We start from the raw sequence: 24313 nt of genomic DNA on the forward strand, positions 1-24313 counted from the left end.
TGTAAGTGTCGGGATGAAAAGCATAGCACAGGAAATATAGTCAATCTTGTAATAAGGTTGTATGGTGACAGATGAGGACTATGCTTACAGTGGCATCACATTACGTACAGAATTGCCAATTCGCTGTAGCGTACTCCTGAAACAGTGTAGGTTAACTGTACCTCAATTAAGGATTTGTAGACCAGACACGTAAAACTTCAGTGGATGTTAGGAAATAGCATTAATGTTCCCTTTACTGATCGTTCAAGTCCTTTTCATGAAACATCATTAGTATTTTTGCCTTATAAGGCTTTTCTTGGGATTGCAACAGAAGTGCAGCTATGTTCACGATCCAAGAGGAATGCCAGAGGCAAAAAGGATACATTACGACATGCAATATTAAATACTTTTTATGATTTTATGACCCTAACTCATGGGAAGGAACAAAAAAAGATGCTTTGATTTGCTTCAAAAACTCCATTAACTAAGGGCTGCTTTGGGTCTCTAGAACACAATGTTCCTTCCTTTCAGGATCTCTGTACAGGCTGGTTGCTCTGTCCAGAAAGCCTTTCCCTTTTTCTTGACCTCAATAACCCCTTTTTATCCTTAGGAGCTCATTCCAATGTGGTTTCATTGAGATTTTCCTGACCCCCTCCCCCCAAGTTAGGACCCCGTTTTATCTACCAGCAGAGTCCTGAGGCCTTTCCTTTATAATTCCATAAGCAATCTATGGTAATTTCCCCACGTGACTACTGGATTAGTGGCTGGGTCCATTACTAGAGGGATTACAGCAGACATGCTCTCAGTCTGGCTCATTTGCATATCCAGCATTAGGCACTACACTGGGCAGATAGAATGATGTTAAAGTACACCATCTGTTAAATAGGTAATAATCTAAAATTTTCTACCTCATTTTGTGCAATTCTCCTACAAACTTGTACTAATCTTCAAATAAAAGCTAACTACTAATGACTCATTTCCAATATGTGACATGAGAAAGTTCTAGAGAGGGCAGACAGGAAACTGAAGAATTAAATCATGGGGGTTAAGGATAGAGATGTTTGCAGAACTGATTTCAAATGCTGGGAGGTTATGGAAGTAGGATAAACAAGGTAACAATATTTTTAAGTAAACCGATCAAAAGTAAAACAAAGATAACCCGTCATTGAGCAAGCCTCTCCTTTATCAAACTTCAGAATATCAAGCAGTCACAAGTACTGGTAAATTAGAACCCTATCGAAGAAACCTCATATATGAAATCCGGTGATCACATCAGGAAGTACACACCACCACTTCTAGGAGAAGTCAAGTTTGTGATGGCCAGATTGCACCTGACAACCGGAGAAGTTCAACATAACTGACCTCGACAGTTCAAAAAGATGGACAGAGCAGGCCTACAGCAAACCTAATTACAAAGTCTCCCAACCTCAGGTAAGGAGAGAAAAGAGGACACTCCTAGAAAGTAAAATGGTAGGGCTGAATTAATCTTTTGTCAAGTATAAACTCATTCCATGGATCTTTGAAACCTCAATTTAATATTTGCTAGGCTTGACTGAACTTGTTTTAGATCACCCTATCCCACCGGAATCTAAGACAGGAAATTAAAGAGCATGTTCTTACAAAGAGATTTTCCACATTTTAATAGGAGTGACTTGGCATGGGGGGGGGGGGGAGGTGATGGGGGACACACAACACCTGGATCCAAGTTGTAAAAAAAAAAAAAAGTAATCTTTTAAAAATATGAAGGATTCACCTTTCAAAAACCATTTTTGGATGAACAATCACAATAACCTATGTTTGATTTTTAAAACAATGCATCCATCATCACAATCCATACGTAAATACTAACCTAACCCACTTAGTTGTAGAATTCAGGCAACACAACCTCTACACCTCATCCATAAGATCACCTGTCCTCCTTTTGTCATGAAGATTAAATAAGCTATGCAAAGTGCCTGACCCCTAACCATCCACCAAGGCCATACTCCATTTGATTTCAGGTACTATCATTCCCAGGAACTAACATGGTGCCTGGTAGAGAATATGTACTAAATACATATTATGTATTGGTATGGTTATGTATTATGTATGAGATGTATGGTTGCCAGCTACCGATGCAAGTCTTAAGGCCTTACAACCGTAAAGCCTAACGCTTCACACAAGAGGCCAGCTTTTTAAAGAGGACAGGGATGGGAGACCGTAATGGAAATTAAAGGTCAAATTTGCACAAATAGGATTTGTGCACACAAAAGCATGCAGTCTTATAAACAAAGTAATCCTAGGGCTCTGTCTAGCTCAAAGGATTGTAAGCAAGCTTTCAAAAAAATAGATAAATAAATCACAACTACTTACCCCATAGGGTTTTTCTCCTCTCCCTTAACTCTGTTCAGTTTCAGGAACACTGCATCCCAACTTGCTGCTTCCAACCTAATCTCCTCTCTGATGCATTTCTGCACACAGCAGTCGACTCCCACCACCAGCAAGTACTGCTCTGATTAGGCTACCGTTCCTTCAGCCTTCATCTCGCTTCCCACAAAGTCAAAAACAGAGGTGTACTCCTATTTGCTATTTCCTCTACAGATCTTATTTCCAGAGAGAGTACACGGGTCCAAGAACACAAAATCAAAAGCAATTCAAATACCAGATCTCAACTATAAGAAGTTCACATAAACCAGACAGTAAAACCAAAACACTGGCTGAGACCCATCAGAAGTCAGAAGAATCTAACACCTTCCATGTTAATAAAAATAGCATCAAGGAATGAACGGGGTTCTCCCCCTACCCACCACCATCCTAAACCAACTCCATTCCTAAGACTAATTCCCAGGGCACCTGGGTGGCTCAGCCAGTTAAGTGTCGGACTCTCGGTTTTGGCTCAGGTCACGATCTCCGTTTCAGGAGTTCGAGCCCCACTTTGGGCTCTGCACAGAGCACGGAGCCTTCTTGGGATTCTCTCTCCCTCTCTCTGCCCTTCCCCCACTCACATGGTCTCAGTTTCTCAAACTTAAAAGTATTCCCAGTAATCGGTGATTTGTTTTGCATCAAAATTTCAGTGTTTCAAGTTTTGTTTTTTTGTTTTTTTTTTTTTAAACATTTTTGAGACAGAGCATGAACGGGGGAGGGTCAGAGAGAGTGAGACACAGAATCTGCAACAGGCTCCAGGCTCTGAGCTGTCAGCACAGAGCCCGACTCGGGGCTCGAACTCACACACTGCAAGATCACGACCTGAGCAGAAGTCGGCTGCTTAACCGACTGAGCCACCCAGGCGCCCCAAGGGTTTTTCTTTTTAATTTGGTACCATAGATTTTTTTTTTTTTTTTTTTTTTTTTAGAGATACTGTTCTTGTATCAAAGAATTAAGAGAGGGAAACATTAAACCCATAACAGATACACTTGATCTTAGCCAAAAGGCCTAGAAGCAGTGAGAGGGGGGAACATATCAACACTGACCAGAAAGGTGACTTAGCTCTTTCATCTTCGTGATCCTCAAGAGGTCAAAAGTTGGGGGGGGGGGGGGGGGGACCTGGAAAATAAGGCAGCCTAGGAATGACCAGGTTTGCTGGGCCCCCACACCAACTCTGATCACCTGATATTTACGGCTACCTGGTGTATAAAGTGGAGGGTTCTCAAGTTGAAAGAGGATCACGGTTAGCCTTCTCTGCCACAGCAGCTGGCAAGAATGTCACCTGTTTGCCACCTTTTAGAGAACCCAGCTCCCTCATTACAAGGATGGCAGAGGCCTAAACTGGATTCAAACCAAGATTACCCAATTCCCGGTCTAGCACTTCCTAGGTGATTTTTTTTTTTGGTACTTCTACAGTTCTTTAAGGAACCATTAGCTTTCCAGACATCTCAAATCATTTAGCTAAAACTTAAATTCCTGGGTGAAAAGGCCCCCGATTCTTATGAAAACCCTCTTCCCTCCGCATCAACAGCATATGCTTCTGTACAACACAGCAGGTCCAAGAGTAGAGGACCATCTGCTTCTTCAGATAGGCACACACCAAACTCCCCTCATGTGCTTATTCTCTTTGCCCCCCAGATGTTCCAGTGTACAAAAATAACTCTCAAGTCCCAATTCTGTTGGAAATTAAGACCCAGAACAGAAAATACCGTAAGTTCAGTCACGCGGGTGAGGCTCAGGCAGGTTAAGTGGCTATTTGACAATTAGCAATTCTTTCCACCACCACAGACACCCACACGGACCTCTCACCCACAGTGCTTGGTAAAAACCAAGATTTGCATAGAGGTATAATGAACACCATACATTTGGAAAGACCTGACAACCTAGTTTCCACGTGTAGCATGCAAGTGTTCCCACGTTGATACTGGATACTGCAAAACTTAAACCCATTTGACTAGGTCAACAGTCCTCAACTTGGGATGGTTTGATAGGAAAATACTCCACTGGTGTTCTTTCCACAATATACATGCAACTACATGCACATGGTTAGAACAGCATCTTAAAAAAAAAAAAAAAGGATGCCTGGGGGGCTCAGTCGGTGAAACGTCCGACCTTCATCAGGTCACGATCTCACAGCTTGTGGGTTCGAGTCCCACATCAGGCTCTGTGTTGACAGCTCAGAGCCTGGAGCCTGCTTCGGATTCTGTGTCTCCCCCTCTCTCTACCCTTCCCATGCTCATGCTCTGTCTCTCAATAATAAACATAAAAAAAAAATTTTAAAAAGGGGCGCCTGGGGGGCCCAGTCAGTTAAGTGTCTGACTTCAGCCAGGTCACAATCTCGCAGTCCGTGAGTTCGAGCCCCACATCAGGCTCTGGGCTGATGGCTCAGAGCCTGGAGCCTGTTTCCGATTCTGTGTCTCCCTCTCTCTCTGCCCCTCCCCCGTTCATGCTCTGTCTCTCTGTCCCAAAAATAAATGTTAAAAAAAAAATTAAAAAATTAAAAAAAAAAAGAAAACCATGACCCAGATTGAACCCGAGTCCAATCAAACCTGTGTCCAGGTGCCATTCTGCCAAAAATAGAGCAATGTGCTGTGTAAGCAGGAGGGTCAGCAAGAATTCTGACCATGGGAAACTCTACAGGTCCAAAGACCCTGGCACTCCCAGATACATAAGGAAATGTATGTCAAATGTTAACAGGGAGACAAGCCAGGTGAGAGATCTAGGGAAACCCCCTGTACCATTTTTCACCCTTCCTGTACCTAAAATAAGTTCAAAATAACCGTTTGAAAGGGAAAAAACAAAAACCTTTCTTTCAAGTGTTTGAGGACACAGAACCCCAATTAGTGCCAGGGACAGTTTAATCACCCAGAGATGTGGCTGGTGTCTCAGTTAATGAACCTCCAAGTCCCTACTCACTGCCCCACCCCAGATTCAAAGCTTTCTTTCCAGAAAACAGAATTATCTGAAACGGCAGGCTATTATCCAAAGCATAAGTAACTTCCATAGAGCAGGCACAAAGGAGCAAGAGAATGTAGCAAGGAAGCTGCCTACTCTCAGCACTTAAGTCCTAACAAAAATATTCAAAATTATTCATACAGTGGTAGGTCTTCACTTAGAATTTCCTGATTTTGAACAGGGCTCAAATACTCAGAGCAATAAAGACATCCAAGAATACTGCAGGGAAATTCACCAAGGGGGGGGGGGGGCGGGGGATGAGGCAGGAGGAATGATCATTCTGAGCTCCTTTTTAGAGGAACTTAGAAATCTAGGACATGAACAATTTTCCAAGGAACAATTAACAAGGACTTGTGTTGTTTGGATTTAGATAGAAAATGAGTTTTGAGAAAAGTATGAATAAACATGTTCTCAGATCTAGCACTTTGTTTATTTTGTGTTTCTATTACTGTATTTCCAAGATCAGAACCTCAGATCAACACTGCAACTATAGGAAATAAAGATCTGACTTCTGTATTTGGCTGTACTGTGGTCCAGAAATAAATTCTAAGGGTGGAGTTACTTTTACTACAGAAAGCAAAACCAAGTAAACTCCATGGTTACATTTTGTTACTTTTCACATCTCCTTTAAGGGGCTACTCTAAATCTCCAGGTGATTGTAGTATCTAGGATTAAATAGATACTGATTTGTGCAGAATTTCACATAATCTAGAAAATGCCAGCCCAACAATGGTGTGAGATCTCCATATAAGATTATAAGTAGCCTTAGGAGGGACACCTGGGTTGCTCAGTTGGTTAAGCAGCAGACTTCGGCTCAGGTCATGAGCTCACAGTTTGAGTTCAAGCCCCATGTCAGGCTCTGTGCTGACAGCTCAGAGCCTGGAGCCTGCTTCAGTTTCTGTGTCTCCCTCTCTCTCTGTCCCTCCCCCACTCAGTTTCTCAAAAAAATAAACGTCAAAAACATTTTTTTTTTTTTTTTTTTTTTTTTAGGGGCACCTGGGTGGCACAGTTGATTGAACATCTGACTTCAGCTCAGGTCATGATCTCACAGTTCAGGAGTTCGAGCCCCACATTGGGCTCTGTGCTGACAGCTCAGAGCCTGGATCCTGCTTTGGATTCTGTGTCTCCCTCTCTCTGCCCCTCCCCCGCTCATGCTTTCTCAAAAACAAACATTTAAAAAAAAATTTTTTTAAGTAGCCTTAGGAACATAGCCTGTTCCCAAAGAATTAAAATTAGAAAAAAAGTCAGGAAAAAAGAATTTCAAGTAGACCTCTTCCTTGCTCACTAATTCCCATCCAATACCAACTCAAGATCTTACTCCCACTGGTCATCTACACTACAAAATAGATCATCCTTAATGCAACTCCTGGACTTTAGGGCAAGACACATCACCTCTAGAACGCACAGCCGTTTTTCAAGTAAAGGGAATCAACCACCTACTTGGCATGTTCCTCACTTCTTTAAATACAAACTACTGGATGAGCACCTATGGTCACTGGCAACATCACCTAAGGTTCGAGGCTACAGGGTTACAGCTAAGTACACAGGTTTATGACCTACCAAACAGGAGGAGGGGAGCACCGGACAGGAGTTGGGGCTGGAGATTCAGGTGGTCACACTTGCATGGTTACATTTATATCAAGTCACTCAACTCTGGGGACCAACTCCACAGCTATGAATTCAAGGACCTCAGCTATACAGTCTCCATAGTCCTCTGTCGATTTAAAATTCTAAGAACCTAGCTCTTCCTGATCCCCTGACTACAAAATTCACCAAGAAGGTCAAGAAAGAGGAATGCTTAGATGCATGTTAATTCAGGTTGTTAATCTACATTTAAACACAAGCATGTGTTTATCGCTTAGGAATATAGAACTTGGGGAGACTTGGTGGCTCAGTTGGTTGAGCCTCCAACTCTTCATTTCAGCTACAGTCATGATCCCGGGGCCATGGCATCAAGCCCCATGTCAGGCTCTGCACAAAGCACGAAGCCTGCTTGGGATGCTGTGCCCCTCAACCCTGCTTGTGCTCTGGAACAAATTTTAAGAATCCAGAACTTAATATTAAATCCGATGCTTTTAAGAGCTACCCAAGTTCTTAGCAACCAAAAGATTTTGCCCATCTCACACGAGTAAGTTCTACCATTTCTAATAAATTTTAAATATCCCAAGGGAGCCTCCACATAGCTGCAGCCTGTTAGGACCAAGTCTACAACATACTGAATACAATTTAACATCGAAGGGTTACACAGGAATACAAACAAGGGCCAGAAGCTGACCATGCATTTCCAAATTTGGAGATAAAACTTAGGCCTTCATTAATTCTGCACTGATAAGAGTCAGCCAAAAGCACCTTGTTCACAATTTTATCAGTTACTATTGTGAACAGTTTTTCCTGAGTTTGTGAAGTCATGAAAACCATTAATATAACGGGAGGTAGGATACCAAGAGTTTAATAAACCCAGAGCCTCATCCGGGGTGTTATCCTCTGCTCCCCAGCACCTTCACCTTATCTTAGCCTTCTACTGGGTTTTATTAGATTCGCCTTAGGCAAGGACAATGATGGCCAGTCTTCCCCCCACCCCCGCAAAGTGCGAGAGACAGAACACAAGCAGGGAAGGGCAGAGAGAGGGGGAGACACAGGATCCAAAGTAGGCTCCAGGCTCTGAGCTTGTCCACACAGAGCCCGACACGGGGCTCGAACTCACAAACCGTGAGATGACCCGAGCTGAAGTCGGACACTCAACCGACTGAGCCACCCAGGCACCTTAACGATGGCCGGTCTTTATCATGCCAACTACTCCAGCTCCCACCCAATAATTAATCTTTATAAAATGTGATTTTGCATGTTGATTTGCATCATAGGAGCACAGACTCGGCTCAATCCCAGCAGGTGCTATGGTGCTTGATGGTGCCATTGAGCAAAAAGGGAAAAATCAAGGCCATGCAGCTTAACTCTGATACCTAGAGTTTAGACCTAATCGTCCTGGATGCTTCTGGAACGTTTAGTTTTGTTTTTTTTTTTTTTTTTTTTTTTGAGATCGAGCATGAGCAGGGAAGGGGCAGAGTGGGTGACACAATCTGAAGCAGGCTCCAGGCTCTGGGCTGTCAGCACAGAGCCCAACGCAGGGCTTGAACCCATGAACCATGAGATCATGACCTGGGCCAAAGTCTGCCACTTAACCGACTGAGCCACCCAGGCGACCCTCATTTTTAAAGGGGTGGTAAAGTTTGAGGAGGAGGAGGATTGGAGCACCTGGGTGGCTCAATGGGTTAAGTCTTCGACTTCAACGCAGGTCATGATCTCGAGTTGTGGGTTTGAGCCCTGCTTCGGGCTCTCTGCGATCAGCAGGGAGCCCTCTTCAGAGCCTCTGTCTCCCTCTCCCCCCACACCTACCCCCTCAACTCTCTTAAGCATACCTTTTGCAAAAAGGTTTTCCATGTTAAGGAGTCATTGAGATTGAAGAAACGAATGTGAAACTCAACAAAAATCACTTTAATGCTCCAACTCGGCATGTGAAAAAGTGAGGTCTACTAAGATTTCAAAATCAGGCAAATGACTCAGAACAGGACCAGTGTTTTTGTATTCCACTGGCAAAGTGTTAAAACATCCACGTACAAACTTAGGATTACAACTGCACCAAAGAAAAGCATCTTTATGGAATAGAAGATAAGTAGGATTTGAACTCTTCTGTACATTGTAAGAAGTTATCAAGTTGTGGGATCTTAAATTTTTAGAGTCAGCTCCCATCTTGCATTTTCAAAATGACAGTTGCATGCATTAATTCAAAAGGAAAATACATGAAGCTCCTTTACTGCCTCTTAATTTCAAGAGCGATCCAAACAGAAGTTAAAAGCCTTTATAAGCCCGAGCCTAGCTTTGAGTCAATGGGAGTTTTATCCTAATTACAATAAACAGCACCACAAGTCATGCTTTATTAGATAATCTAAGGGAAAGCAGAATGAGAAAGGTAAAAGGGATTGGCTACTTAGCTGTATAGCTTCAGATAGTAAAGATCACATTTACTGAATCCGCCTGGTCTCAAAGCCACCTGACCATGAACAAGCTGCCCGCCTGCTCCCCTCCCCGCGCACCCTGCCCCCGACCCCCATCTGCTCCTACAGAGTGGGAACAAGGCCAGTTCCCCATAGGGTGTTGGCACGTCATAAGCCCGGGTCAGCATAGTGACAGGATTACGTGAGTTTTTATTCTGCAACTCAAACCCACGTGAAAGTCCTTTTTCTCTCCCAAAACGCACAGCTCCGCAGCACCCCTCTGCCTTCCTTTAAACGCATTTCTGATCAGGATTATAAACATCCAAGTCTAGCACCGTGGATTGGGAATAACCACTAACAACAAACCAGAAGTTCTGACCTTTAGTATGCAGTTCTGGAAACAGAAAATGATTTTAATTAGGTGCTTTTTCTACTTTTCATTATTAAGGTTATGAACACATCGAGTCTAACTCAGTGGATTATCTCTAGTCACGTAATTTCCCTGTTGTAACAACCTGGGCTTCCAACAGGATGCTGCAATTAACAGTCCCAGCTTCATAACAGAGACCCTTGGAATAGGGTCAAAGCCATGCACTTCCTAAAGCAAGTTATTTTCTAATCTCTAATATGAAAAAATCTTTCACATGAAGACAATGCTTTAGTCTCCTGTAATTGCAATTTTCTGAGGAGAAAAGCACCACATAAGAAGGTATGAAATAGTGCTGGCATAGAAGCAGCATGTGGAGGAAAACACGTAGGTGCCACGTAGGTTTCTCGAATCAGGTTTTCCGTTGGGGACAGGCACGTTTGCGACATTTCTGATAGTATGCCTCCGTCCTGGCCTACGCTGCTCCCCAATTATACGAGTCCCTCTCGCCGCCACCTCCTTCCCCTTTGCTCTAGTTATTTCCTCGCTTTAGAAAGCCTCCCCCATCTCTCCCAAAGGAAATTCTCTGTATCCTGCAAAGCCCAACTCCAAAGCTCCTTCCTAACGAGCCCAGGAAGTATCTCCCCACCCCCATAATGTTTCGACCACCCCTATCTCATTCGAACTTCTATTATGAAGACTCTTCGTCTAGCATTCCTCTCTGCTCGACGCCCAGGGCTCTGTCCCATGCCCCCCAGTGCCAGGCATGATCTACAGAGCAGGTGCACAGATCTGGCATCATCTCCCGCTGTGACTAGTATGGCAAGTGTTACGGAGTTGAAAGACTTCCCTCTTTCACACCTCCATAGCCCAGGTAGTGGTGTAAGCCTACCAAACAGAACGAACTATGGGGGGGGGGGGGGTGCCCGGTGGCTCAATCTGTCGAGCACCTGATTCCTGGTTTCTGCTCAGGTCAGAATCTCAGTTCACGAGTTGGAGCCTCACATGGGGGTTCTGTGCTGACCATGTGGAGCCTGCTTGGGATTCATTCTCATCCCTCCCTCCCTCTCCCCACCCTCCCCACTGTGCATGTGTTCTCCAAATAAACTTAAAAATTGGAAGAAAAAAAAAAAACTACGAAGCCCAACACTTGGGTTCACAGCCTGGGAGGGTGGACCCAGACAGCCTGGGTTTGAAGCCCAGCTCCACTGTTTTCCAATTTTGTGACCTTGGACAAGTTCTAAGCTTCCTGTGCCTCAGTGCTGGTTTCCCCATCTATAAAAGGAGAACACTGCTTACCTTTTCAAAATTGTGAGGATCGACGGTGTTGATGAGAAGTGCTTGGAACAATGTCTAAGAGCAAACCCTTCATGGGTGACCGCAGGGTTTTAAGGAAAACCTACAGCATGGACTACTGTGCATGAACTACTAGACATACCAGGAGAGTCAAGAGTGTCAATTATCCTGTTGGTGAAAACATGGGAGTCGAATCGTCACAATTGTAATTAATCTCAATTATTGTGATTATTCACAGCTCAGAATGTAGCTGTTAACTGGATTCTCCTCCTACCCCATTCCTCATACAAACGAGTTTATAAAGTTGAAGTACAACTTGGACAATTTCACGTCCCGCATTTCCACCTTTGTTTCCTAACTACCTATTGCAATCACTGCAGGGACTACAGATGGATCCCCTATTTCCCAAAATGCTACAACTAAAGATGGGTAACTGCTGGGGAGGGGAAAAAAAACCCACAAGTAAACTCATTCAAGATGAACTGCCCTCATACTAGTCTTGGTGAACCTGCTCTTAATTCTGATCTTGTGCTAACAATCATTCCCCTCCATTACATTTTTGATAGAAATCTATTTCCAGAAGCCATTTTCCCCCTCTGTATAATAGAGGGCTTTAATGTAGCTACAGTCATGTCATCTCGACTTGACATTAATACCATACCAATACTGAAGTGTCCATGCCTCGGCTTGAAGTCCAACATAACACTTCAGTTTAGTAGAAAACATCTGAAATAAAGGGCTTGGTCATGGAAATTCTGACAGACAGGACACTGAAGCCTTAATTCTGTCACCAAGAAATGTTTCCCTTAATGGCCTCATTCTTTCCTCTAATATAAATCCAGGCTTTGTAAGTACCAAAAAAGTTTCCAGTTGGCTCTGAAAAGGGTTTTCTGCACAACTGTTTGAATCTGAACCCCCTGCTCCACCCCCACCAGCCTGGTAGTTCTTCAGCACGCTCATTTCTAAGAGATCCTATCCTGTGCTTCATGAGGGGGCTCTGGGGATGGAATCATGTAAAATGTCACAGTTCCTAAGCGTCCAGCATCTCTCAGCATTTAACATCGGTTTGTCTTTCCTTTCAACTGACAGAGGTCTTTAAAGCGACTGTCAGTTTTCACAGTTCCACTTGGGCACTCCTTTTGCCACACTCCTCCATTCCTTCTCACATCAAGGCACAAACATTTCAGGTACGAGCAGTTTAAAAATATCAGAATCAATAAAGTTGAGCTACTACTCCCTCTGGAGCATGACGGTCTGGTTTCAGCGATTAGCACTCTCAAATGAAACAGAACATTTAAATGACTGTACCAAACACGTGCACTGGAGCTGGTTTTAACTTTTCACCCTGTACCCAAGACATCTCCCCTGTCCTGCCGTGGCCCATAAGATGCCGTTTAATTTGTGGCAATAGTATTCCTTATGGATGCCTAGATACTTCTCTGAAGATAAAAGGCACATTAAGTGGTTTGCTATTAAATTTACCATTGCTTATAACTTAGATACAAATTAGCATTTTGTTTCCTATTTTGAATAGGTATGCTTAGCTTCAGAGTTACTTTTTCTGAAGTCATCTAATGATCTATCCTAGTTGACATCACTTTGAATTATAAACGAAATTTAAAAAAAAAAAAGTATGCAGGCAGAAGTCACTGCAATCCTTCTGGCTATGGACATTCATATCTTAGGTCGTTTGTGTAACCATACATCCAACAAATATTTATATAGTGTCTACCAAGTGCCAGGCACTGCATTAAACAGGAGACAGAAACAAGCAGTCCTTGCTCTCAAGGCTGGCAGAGGAGACGAACGACAGAGGGGGAGGGTCCCATGACTGGGAGAGTGTCCAGAAAGGCAGGGAGAATAGACGTCAGAGCTAAACTTCAGGCTAATATTGACAGGTGAGACAGGTTATCGGGGCAAAAAAATTTGAACAGGACCCTTTCTGGGAAACTGCAACTTATTTGCAGTAACTCAAGCACGCAAAGAAGCAAAGCATCGGTAGACGAGTCTGAAGAAACCAGGAAACTTAAGAGGTCTCGTTCAGGAGCTGGACTTCATCCTAATAGGAAAGCTCCACAGTGAACACTAGTTTGAATACCTGGAAGGAAAACCGAACAAGAATTAATGTGCCTAAAAACTTAAGTTTGAAGAATGTCGCCTAGGAGTGAAACGCTCAGAGGGTAGTAAATCCTATCATTAACGTCAGGTCCATCAGCAAAAAATTAGGGTTTCTCCTGCTTAGTCGGATAATCACCCCCCTACACTACTGAATCAGATTCTGGTGGGGAGTGTACAACTAAACACATTCACTTAACGCACTAAGTAGCAATTCAGGAAGCCATTAATCAGAAGTCATTTCCTATCAAGTATATAGCACCAAATGGGAATATCCAACAATTTCATCCATGCATCCCTACTTCTAATGAGTATTAACGCATTTTTATGGAGGGGGGGAAAAAAAGCATTGGAAAGAAAGGCAGTTCTAACTGCCCACCTCCACCATGGTTCTGTTTTAGGTGTTTCTGACAATTTTATTCTTTGAAGATGAAATAAGGCTTTGATCTGACCTCAAGGCAAAACCATCAGAATTTCAAATTATACTCTTCCACGGATCGGTCTTTTTGGGATTGTTTCGATGGCCCCGGGAGATCCCCTACAGTTAACACAGCTTCTCATATGAAGAGTAACCAACAAGAAATGGGGTGCCAAAATGCCAGCACCCCAGTTTTAAAGATGGGAAATCGTGGGGTCAGCTTTGAAAATCAGTGGGTCATCACTAATGTGGATGAGCTAGTACATGGGAAGGAAACCTGTTGAAGGCAGTCAACTTCGTGATTCAGCCCAACTCAGACCTCAGCCCCCTTCCACCTCCTAGCACTTGGTGTCCACACCATGTGGCTCCCAGCGTCTTGTAAGCCATGGAAAGAACCTGACATCGTTTTCTGCAAAGCTGCCAACTTTATCCCCTGTTAAAGGTCATCCTCCCTTAAACGGGCCCAGTTTTCTGCAATTCTTTCTCTCATGCAGCCAACAGAGGGAGGGCAGGGGGACATTCTTCCCTCAAACATCAATCTTCAGGGGCACCTGGGTGGCTCAGTAGGTTAAGCATCTGACTTTGGCTCAAGTCATGATCTCACAGCTTATGGGCTCGAGCCCCACATTGGGCTCTGGGCTGGAGGCTCTGACCCTGCTTGGGATGCTCTCTCAAAAGAACATTTCATAAAAATAAGAACACACCATCAACCTTCATTCAAGAGAGAAGAAACGCCATCCCACTCAGGTGAGCTGGTAAGATCTATTCTGAAACAGGCCTTCAAAACTGAAGGCCACAGCCTAAGGGAAATGGATTTTAAACCCCCTAACTGCTGAAAGGTAGCTTCAGTTAGAATCACAGAAGTAGTACAGTATTTGGGGGGCACTTAGAGCAACGGCTCCGGATTCAAGATGGATGCACAGCAGCACACGGGGATCACACAAGCTTGCACGCATTCCCAGCAGACCCCGCAAACATCCAGTGTTGATCAATCAGAGCCACAGTCTGTTGATCGTGGTCACTGGTGGGGGTCTGATGCTCTTTAGGGGATTCTTCAAAGATCCTGGGGTAGTTGTTCATTTTGAAGATCTGGGACATTGAACAGAAAAAGCAGAAAAAACATGCCGAGATGGAACAGATTTAACAGGCTAACAACGGTTTGTCACATTGATAAGCAGGTCACATTTGGAGAGAATGTTTGTATCACTGAAATTTGAGAACTGCAAGCAGTCTTGCTGGGGGGGGGGGGGGGGGGAAGTCTAGTAGTCTAGTTGGCCTGTTCCCTTTCCCAGTAGTGAAAGGGAGAAGACCACTGGCTCCACTACCCCCAGAGAAAAGACAACATTTGAGCAGCATGGTGAAGGTCTCTGCTGTTCCATGACAGAAGCTCCAGACGCAGCTGGTGCACAAGACTAGCAACAGGAGACAGACCTTCCAAGGTCTGAATCTCAACCTCATCAATGACCAGGCCGAGAAACCCTTCTCCCTCTCCTGGAGGGAGGGAACAGATTGGGGGCAAGGACCAGCTTCTCTGCTAGCCTCACAGGAAAAAACCAGCAAGGAGCATATCAACCAAGAGAAAGTTAAGCCTCACAAAAATCGAAAGGCAAATTCTGAGATTACCCTTGAAAGGACGGAGCTACAGAGCACCACGCTGGTCATCTAAGAACCTTAACTATCTCACAGCTCCTCGCTCTACTTTCTGCGTTTTTCTTTGTTCTCCAGTGTGTATGGCCCTTGCTTTCACGATTTCAGGCAGCCAATCAATGTTCACAGTGGGATCCTCCTCGGTTACCAGCCCCGGTAAGATCCACCTTCTCAGAGCAGTACCCCTGTACTGCCATCTAAACAACGGCATGAAGCACAAATGGCAACAATCCAGGAAGTCTTTGGAGAAATGTCCTGTTTCCATTTGGACTGCATCTCCAGGAGGGGAAGAAGCAGGGGGGAAAAGAAGCCTTTGTGTGCTTATAAAATGCTTTCTAATAGCATAGATTAGAAACCCAGTTTTAAAGGGCTACCAGTCACAGCTTCGGTCTTCTAGTTCTGAACATTTACGAAGGGAGTTGATATTTTAGATTTCAAGCTATCTTACTTTATGAACAGGTGAGCTATTTGGAGCACATACGGCTCTCCAAGGTATACTTAGCTACAGCTATTCTACTGACCAAAGTCATGGACCATATACTAAGAGCTAGAAGATGCTGCCTCCATCAGGTGAGAAAACATAAGGAATACAAAAAGTCTCCAACTCCAACTGCCATCTCGAGAGGGTATGCTGCTAAAGGCACGGGATGAGGGGTTCTTCTCCTGAAGACCAGGACTCTACCAAACACAAGATTTTAAGTTGGTAGAACATTAAGAGAAAAACAGTGTATTCTAAATTGAGTATATTCTAAAATGATGAGATGTTACCTTAGAGGAGAGTGCCAAAATGCAAGTGTTAGGGAACTGTATTTGTGCAATTAAAAGGCATTGTCCTGGGCTAACATCCAGAAGTTATGAATAATGGATTAACACATGCATACTCGAAGTCAAATGCTGAGCATACATACTAAACAAAATGTAACAAGCAGATAGCATATTAGGTTGTATTTGAAATGGTTTGTGAATTACAGTTTGTAAACGCAGTGCAGAAACTCACCCAAATAAGACCTGTGGTTTAATTCTTCCCCAATGAACTGCATCAACCACATACTCGCTGCTCTATTTTGTCTGCTTTGTAAGAACTACATTTCAAGTATTAGGTAAAAGCAATCCACAGAATGCAGAGGCTAAAACGAGTCTGAAAAAATGTTCAGCCTTACCCAGATGAAAATTAAAACTTTTCACTTACCAGAGCAAAAATGTCAGGAAAAAAGAGACCTATCCTATACTGGTAAGAGTGAAAGGAATGGGGTACGCTTAATACTGAAAATGCAAATTGTAACCTTCTGAGAACACGGCTGTACTCATTAAGACCTAAGATGTACACACATTCTTCTAGGTATCTTTTATAGAAATACCATGGTGTCCAAGGACATCACTGACAATATTTCACTAGTGTGAACTTAAAGCATCGGAAATGGCTAAGTTTGATACGCCCAACATGCAACCACTAAATAATAGAATAAGGAAGATTTTGACAGGGAAGGATATCCACTGCCTACTGTGGTGGGTGGATATTGGAGAAGGATTTGAAATTTTGAGCTCTTGAAGAGTGACTGAATATCTTATCTGAGGGAGGGAAAAGAGAAGAGCCTACAATTTCACTTCTTACTTTATGGGAGTCAAGCTCACATGAAACCATGAATCTAATCCACTCCAAAGAAAAAATTCAATGTAGTCTGGTGGGGTGGGGGGACCATGCAGGACTCCCTTACACCCCTAACACTGCCACTCTGATTTCAACAAAATTGACTCAAATAAGCAGGTCTAGAAGGGACCAAGCTTATCCTGAAGTCTTAACATATAAGAAATGACACACTTTAACACCTAACCTTCATTTTGACAAGTATTTTTATGTTTCCATAGGTTCCCACCCAAATGTTACAAAAAATAGACGTAAATCAGTTAGCCCGGAACCACACTTGCCACTTTTTTTTTTTTAAAGGAAGGGTCAAGAAAAAAAAAATTCTCATTTTGGGGTGTCTGGGTGGCTCAGTCAGTTAAGCAACCTACTTCGGCTCAGGTCATAATCTCACAGTTCGTGAGTTCCAGCCCCGCGTCAGGCTCTGCGCAGACAGCTCAGAGCCTGCTTTAGATTCTGTCTCTCCCTTTCTCTCTGCCCCTTCCCCACTCGTGCTCTGTATCTGTCAAAAAACAAACATTAAGTTTCTTTTAAAAAATAAAGTCACATTTCCAACCTACGCCCAAACATTGCCTAACAAAGTTCAGGTCCACAACTGGAAAACGTAAAGAGCCCCATCTTCCTTTCATCTTTTACAAGGAGTGAGGCAGTAACACACCTTTCTCCATAAAGGAATATCTCTTGATTTCCCAACTCTCAGGGATTGATTCAGAGTTGGAAGCACTCGTGAAGGTAGAATGTTAACTATACCATAAAACAGCTGCGTTGAAGACGTATTTAGGAAGTGTAAGAAACAAGTTCATGAATTTGAACTTTAAAAGATACACCAACTCGCTGGCACAATTTTAGGGTTCTAAGAAGTACACGGTCTCTCTCTGATGTACTTAGTATTAAACAGTGTTAGGATAATATTTTCCAGTCTACGACGTACTTTCCACTTACCTTAATAAACCTTCACCCAGATGGGAAATGGAACCACAACTAAGTAAACATAATATAGATGATGAAGAGAGCCAGAAGGTGGGCTTGTGAGCCCAGAATGCCCTCACAAGCTACCAAGCACGGACTTTAAACAGAACACAACGTATAGAACAGCTACCTAACACGCATGACACACAACTACAGATACGAGGTAGAAATAAATGGATTTCTCCCCAGATGCAAGAGGTCGTTAGTACACAGTCACATTCACGCTAAAGGAAAAACGTGCCTCCTAGCATGGCAACTCATTATGATTGATCTAGGTAACTTTTAGACATGCTGACTTTGTTCTGGACAACAATCGAGAACCAAAAACAAGAAGAATCGCTAGAATGATACATGGCCCAAAATTAGTTACAAGGAGTCCAACCTAAGGCATAGGTAAGAGCAATAAAGAACAAAAACCGAGCGAGAACCAGAAAAGCCGCATGAATACAAAGTGATTCCATTTCTTTTCAACACCCACACAGAGACAGCAGTTTCTGACAAGAATGTTCTTGGCAAAAAATAAAGTTACAGGAAGGTTTTTTTTTCTTCAATGAGAAAAAGGCAGCTCTATATGCAGATTACTAGGCAATACCGTTTGATTTTTTTTTTTTTTAAACAGTCCAAATTTAGAGACCTCGTTTTGAAAATATCTAAACCACCTTTTTTTTTTGGATCACAAAGAAAAGAGGACTGGAAATATTGTTCCCGTTTGGAATGCTGGTTTCATGTTGTACTTGAAAATAAAATCCAACGTGACAGCTTACCTTGGCACTGGAAGCCTTGTTTCCCAAACCCCCTGAAAAACAGAAACAACAAAATATCTTAACATATCTTGTGTTGTATACCATAGTTTAAGCCAGTTATGAAACAGTATTCCACAGAACTAAGGGTTTACACGTGAGAACCAACGATTTTATAGGAAAACATGCTCAGAGTACTGAATAAATTCGGTTTTGGGGGAAAAAAACAACCTCTGTATGGCTTCCAAAGGCTCCTTGAATTTTTTCAATGTACAACAATCTTCTCTAAGTTTACACTTTGTTATTAATACTGAAGTTTCAAGACCAGACGGCTAGGGTATTTAGAGTTGGCCGTGATGTTCAACAAGAGGACTATGTTTGAAAGCAGTACACTTTGATTTTGTCCCTAAAGACCAAATGAAAGTCATTGCTCTCCCTAAAGAAGTGGCTTCATTTATTATAGAATAGGGGTCTAGAAACTTCCAAACAGTACCCACTCAACATTAAGTTTTGATTTAAAAGACCGGTTTTACAATATATGTTTATTAAAATTGCACGTGAATTTTTTTGGGGGGAGAATCAACAGGATTCAAAGCAAATACAGAGGCTATTTTGTTCCTGTAGGTTACTTTAGAAGATTTACTCTGCCCTCCCTGCCAGACACATTAAACCATAAACACGGTTACAACTAGAATGAACTGCACTAAACTCTAGCATAAGCTCTAATCTTTTGCTTTACATAGCCATCCTAAGTTGACAAGACCCTTCATATGTTTAGTCACCCCCCCCCACATAAACCCAAACTTTTATGGTTTTTAAAGTGTTTTAATATTTAAAACATGCTGGTAAATTAAGGGCCCACAGAAACAATGAACGATAACTGAAGTTAAAACCACTGCGAGACAATCCTAGTGAATATTTTCCAGGACCTTCCAAGTAGTTTACGGTCAGGGGAATTAGCCAGGGAGGAAGCTGACAGGGAGACATTTTCCACTTCACATTACACCTGGTGACCCGAAGTGCCACAGCAGTTCACCAGGTCCTTTGGGGCACCAGATAGTGGAAAGACATTAGCGAGCCTGGGTATGTATGTTACAAGTCTTTCCTAATTTACCTACTTCTGGCACAGACAGCAGTCTTACTGTTCCCTTTTTATGGAGCATGGGATAGGAGGCTGCAGGACTCCCCTTAACTAGATGCACGATCTTCTTTGCCCTGAAGCTCTAAGAACTTATTTTAGATAACTGTAGATATGCCTAACTCCTCCTTGGAACACAACTGCTTTGTACGCTGACTACAAGTGGTAATCATTCATAGACATGACTGTGCTTTTTACGGAACTATTGAGATTTGTAAGGAAAAAACTAAGCACCTTATTAGGACTAGGCTTGTCCAACTCTCCCTTGGAGGGGATTTTCCCCAGGTGTGGTAGATTCGGATAGCCATCCAGAAGGGTAAAGTTAAGCACTTTGGCACATCTGTGGTGCCCTTAGAGGCGAGTTCCTCCAAGTGTGATGGATTCAGATAATCTCCATAAAGGAAAAATTGAGCACCTTATGAGCACATTCGTGGTACTGATTCCCCCCGCCGTGTGAATTCAGATGCCATCCAGAGGCAAAATTAAGCGTTTTATTAGCACCATGCTTGAAGTGCTCTGCCTCCAGGTGTGATGGATTCACATAGCCATCCACCAGTTCTGCCCAGGGCCCCAACAGGGTAGGTCACACAAAGGTTAGTGGCAAGGTGCACGGAGACACTGTCACCCGAGTGCGGCCCCTAGCCTAAGGTCGACAGGAATTAAGGAACGCTTGCCTTAGTTCTGACTTGGGGAGCCTCCTAGTCACATTCGTGAATTCATACTAAAAGGCTGGTAGGTATCTGCCAATCTAAAGGGGAAAAAACTGGGACACCTGGTATTCCTGAAGTTCCAGCTTTCTACACGTTGGGGTCTGTGGGAGAAGGGGTCGCCCACGTTCTGAGAATCAGTGAAAGCCAGAACCGTGACCAGAAAAGGGCATGTACGGTTGCACCTGGTCTCACGGGGTGCAGAGACCCCTGAAGGCTTTCCGTTTACCAGGATCCCCAAACCACTGGCCCAAGTTAATGTCTGTATCCCCTGTTCATTCTACTTGAGTTCTGACACCTTACAGTAGTGTTCTTAACTAAGGCCTCGGTCCTCTTCAACCAGGCTGCACGTCTAATCTCGTGTTGACAGGGTCTGTTTTAGACGACTCCCTCTGCCCTCCTGCCATTCGCCTGGTCTTAGTCCCCCCTCCTCCACTGCAAGCTTTCAGCAGTTTGCGGTCTCTCCGCTCCCCCTGGGTTCACCCGGGCAAGTCCGGTCTCCCGTGCCCGGCGGATACAAGCTACAGTAGGCAGGGACCCAAGCTAGCAGCGCAGTCCAAGCCCGCTGGGGAGCAAAACACACCCCCGAATGCGCCCAGCCTGGCTCGCCCGTAACTTGGACCGCGAGGCGCAGTCGCCGCCGCTCCCCGGTTACTTCGGGCGTGTTTCTCCGGGAAAACTCTGCCCTTTGGGCTCTTTCGCTCCCCTTCGCTCACACCCAAGCAGCAGCTCCTCTATCGGTGCAGAAGGGCGGGTGCGCCTAGGAGGAGGACACTGGACCCGCGAAGGGGATCGGTGTCACTGCGGCGTGGGGCCAGCCTCCCCTCCTGCGGCAGGGGGGTGTGTGTGTGACCTGGCGGCGACTTCCCCGGGAGTCCTGCCCGAAAGCGTCGCCGGAGCGCGCGCGCCGTTCCGGGCGAGAGTTCGGACTCGGCCGGCTTTCCAAGTTCGCCGAGTGAGTCAGCCCCGGAGTGGGCGCGCCCGGCCGTGGGGGCGGGGAGGGCGGGCGAGGGTCCCCGGAGCGATGCGACCCAGGCTACAAAGGGGCCGGTCCCCAGCCCCCGGGCGCCGCGAGAGGGGGTCCGGGCGGCCGGCCGTGCGCCCCGGCCCGCGCGCACCTACCAGATGAAGTCGGTGCAGTGGCTGCAGAAGGTGGGCTGCTTGAAGAAGCGGGCGATGAATTTGTGGTTCTTCACCTCGTGCACGTTCTTCTGCCTCAGCGCCCCTTTGCGGGCGAAGCGGTTGGCCACGTCCTGAGACGCCGTGGAGTCGTTGGCCGGGAAAACGTCAGCCATGGTCCCCCCAACCACCTCTTGCCTCCACCGGGGAGCGGCAGCAGCCGGGGAGGGCCGGGGGGCGGGGGCGGGCGACCCCGGGCGGGGGCGGGGGAGGGGGAACGCGGGCCGGCGGCCGAGGTCGCGGCGCGGCGGCGGCCGGGGAAGAGTCGGGCCGGAGCGGGCGCGGGAGCCGGAGCCGTTCGCTCGTTCGCTGGCCCCACGCTCACTGACAGCCCGGCGCCGGGCGCTCGCGCTTCCTACTCTCGGCGGCAGGGGCGGCCCGGAGCGGCGCCGCCCACTGCGCATGCCCGGAGCACGAGGGCCGCGGGGGCGCGCGCGGGGCGGACGCGAGCGCGAGCGCCCGGGGGAGTCGGCGCCTCCGCGTTTTGCGAGCAGCCCGGGGAAGGGCGGGGGTGGGGTGGCGGCGGTGGCGGCCCGGGCCGGGCCCGCCCGAACTTGGGAGCGGAGGAGGACGCCGGGAGGGCGGGCCGCTCTCCTCCGCCGCCTTTCTCCTTTCCTCCCTTCCCTCCTGCCTCTCGCCCTCCTCCGCCTCCTCTTCTTCCGCTCCTGCGGCTCTGCCTCCTGCTCCCTCGGCTTCCTCCTCCCATCCCAGCCAGCTCATCCTTCCCCGCCCGGCTCCTGGTCACCCCTCGCCCCGCTGGGACGTCCGACTCGCTGCACCGGGCTCCAGGCAGCGCCCGCCGCCGCCGTCTCTGGGTCCAACCCGCTCGGACACCCGCCCTTCCTCACCTTCCGAGACGCGGCGCTGAGGCTTTATGCCCCTCCAGCCGTAGGTGCCCCCAAACGCCCCGGCCCGCGCCCTCCACGCTGCTTATATAGGGCAGGAGGAAGGGCTTGATTGCAAATCTTCGCCCACTGACCCTGCCACCTGCCCCTCACTGTTGAGCTGGGTTTCACCTGCATCTTGCATAGACCTCTAATGTGCACGCGGGACGGTTAAAGGACTTGCCCTGGTTGTTTATCCCTATTTATCCCGTTGCTCGTTGGGTACTACAGTTGCAAGGTTGATTATCAGCCTTTCTTGATTCTACAAGTCCGGAACCTTAATTTAGAAAGCGTTTTGCATCCTAAGCTAATTACTGCAATGCTGGCAGGTGCAGAGTGCAGCCAGAACACTTGTAAATTACCAAGTGAAACTGCTGGTGAAAGGAGAGCTGGCAGGGATCTGCAAAGGACACGTGGGGATGGACCAACTAATCACTTGCTGAATATTTATTAGTTCTGCCTGGAGGGTGCTTAACATACATAAGGGAAACAACCATCCCCCAGCGTCTCACTGTGGTTTTTCTACGTTGTCAGAGTCACGAGGGTCACAAAACAGCGACACGAGCTGAGGAACATCAAGAAAGAGAGCAGGTTGTTTAATTCTTCAAGAAGTTTAAAATAAAAAGGAAAAAAAGTAAAGATATATGCCAATTTTAGAGTCCATCACAGGGATCACCTAGGGCTACCATCTTTTAAGATTGGCTCATGGAATGCCTCATTCTAGAAGTGTCTTTCGTATTTTAGCAAGTGTAAGCTATAGACTGGCCATTAGTGGAGCGTGCGCTTTGCTGGCCCGTTTACAATGTTGTTAATGCTAAGAGAGTGCACCTGTTTGATACTCTGATCAGAAAGTTCACCCATCATGGCAGCGCCTCCAAGCAGAGGAGGCAAAAAAGGAAGAGGCAAGGGAAGGAATGAAAAGCAGAGCATGTTAGGAACATGGATCAACTTCTCCGCAAAACACGGTAAGCATTCCAAGCCATGGTTGTTTGTTGTTTAAGAATCGTAAATCCGATAGCACACAGAATAAAACACACAATTCTTTCCTCCTCACCATCTTAAGTGTGGTCCTCATACATTTTATAAAGACAGGATTCTTTCGGTTTCCCTAAAGCTTTGATGTAATGATGGGAGAAAAAGCTGGCAGAGTTGGAGGGTGAGATTGCAGAGACTGGAATCCCAGAGTAAAGTAGTACGGAGGATGAGCTAACAACCAAAGGAGCCATGGCAGCAGCTTGGTCATCTCCTATGTGGTGGAATGGAGCGACTGATCTCCCCGATGGGTGGACCAGATGGAGACAATATATCTTTTCTTTCAGGTTGTGACTTGGCTTTCTTGCCTCAGTTGTTACTGTTGTTTCTTGTGGGTGAAGAGAGAACTAACTAGAAGCCAGTTGATGGATAACTGGGCTGAGCCTCAGTGGTCAGTTGCCTACAGCGTAGCCCAATTGTGGGGGCTGTGGGTGGAGATGTACCAGGAACAGGTTTACCAAGCAGTGTAACGCTGCCCCTGGCAAGGACGGATGGAAATGTGGGCTGCGGTTCACCCCTCTACCCAACCGGAGAATTCTCCTGCATAGCACTGAAATGGAGGGCATTACAGAAAGGGGGAGAGGGAGCGGTAAGTCAGTCCTGGGCATTGGTAATGATTTTAGAGTCAGCTGCTTCATGGAGAAGGTGCAGGAAAGAACAGGGAATGGTAGACTGAATATGGTTTGTCAGAACCCTTCTCTGTGAGCCCTGCCTTTGAGCAGTAAGTTCCAGACTTTGTACAGGTCTTGCTCAGACCAGCAGGACCCAGAGGCTGGGGGCTGGGATCAAAGTCAGGCCACTGCAGTGATGACTCTAAAACCAGACTGGTTCACTTAAAACCAATAATCTT

General features: G+C 45.6%; 1 protein-coding gene across 3 annotated transcripts in view; it reads right to left on the reverse strand.

Annotated features, from left to right (window-relative positions):
- PRKCA (protein kinase C alpha) overlaps window positions 1-21748 on the reverse strand; it is a 403084-nt gene extending 381336 nt beyond the window's left edge. For all 3 annotated transcript variants that reach the window (XM_023244469.2, XM_023244468.2, XR_006589713.1), the window contains exons 1-2: window positions 21491-21748; window positions 18548-18579 (exon numbers count right to left, since the gene is read on the reverse strand). In XM_023244469.2, coding sequence (XP_023100237.1) covers window positions 18548-18579; window positions 21491-21663 — 205 coding nt within the window. In that variant the 5' untranslated portion in view covers window positions 21664-21748. The remainder of the gene's footprint in view (window positions 1-18547; window positions 18580-21490) is intronic.
- Between the last annotated feature and the right edge of the window lie 2565 nt (window positions 21749-24313).

This window comes from Felis catus, chromosome E1, assembly GCF_018350175.1.
Source record: "Felis catus isolate Fca126 chromosome E1, F.catus_Fca126_mat1.0, whole genome shotgun sequence".
NCBI classification, from domain to species: Eukaryota; Metazoa; Chordata; class Mammalia; order Carnivora; family Felidae; genus Felis; species Felis catus.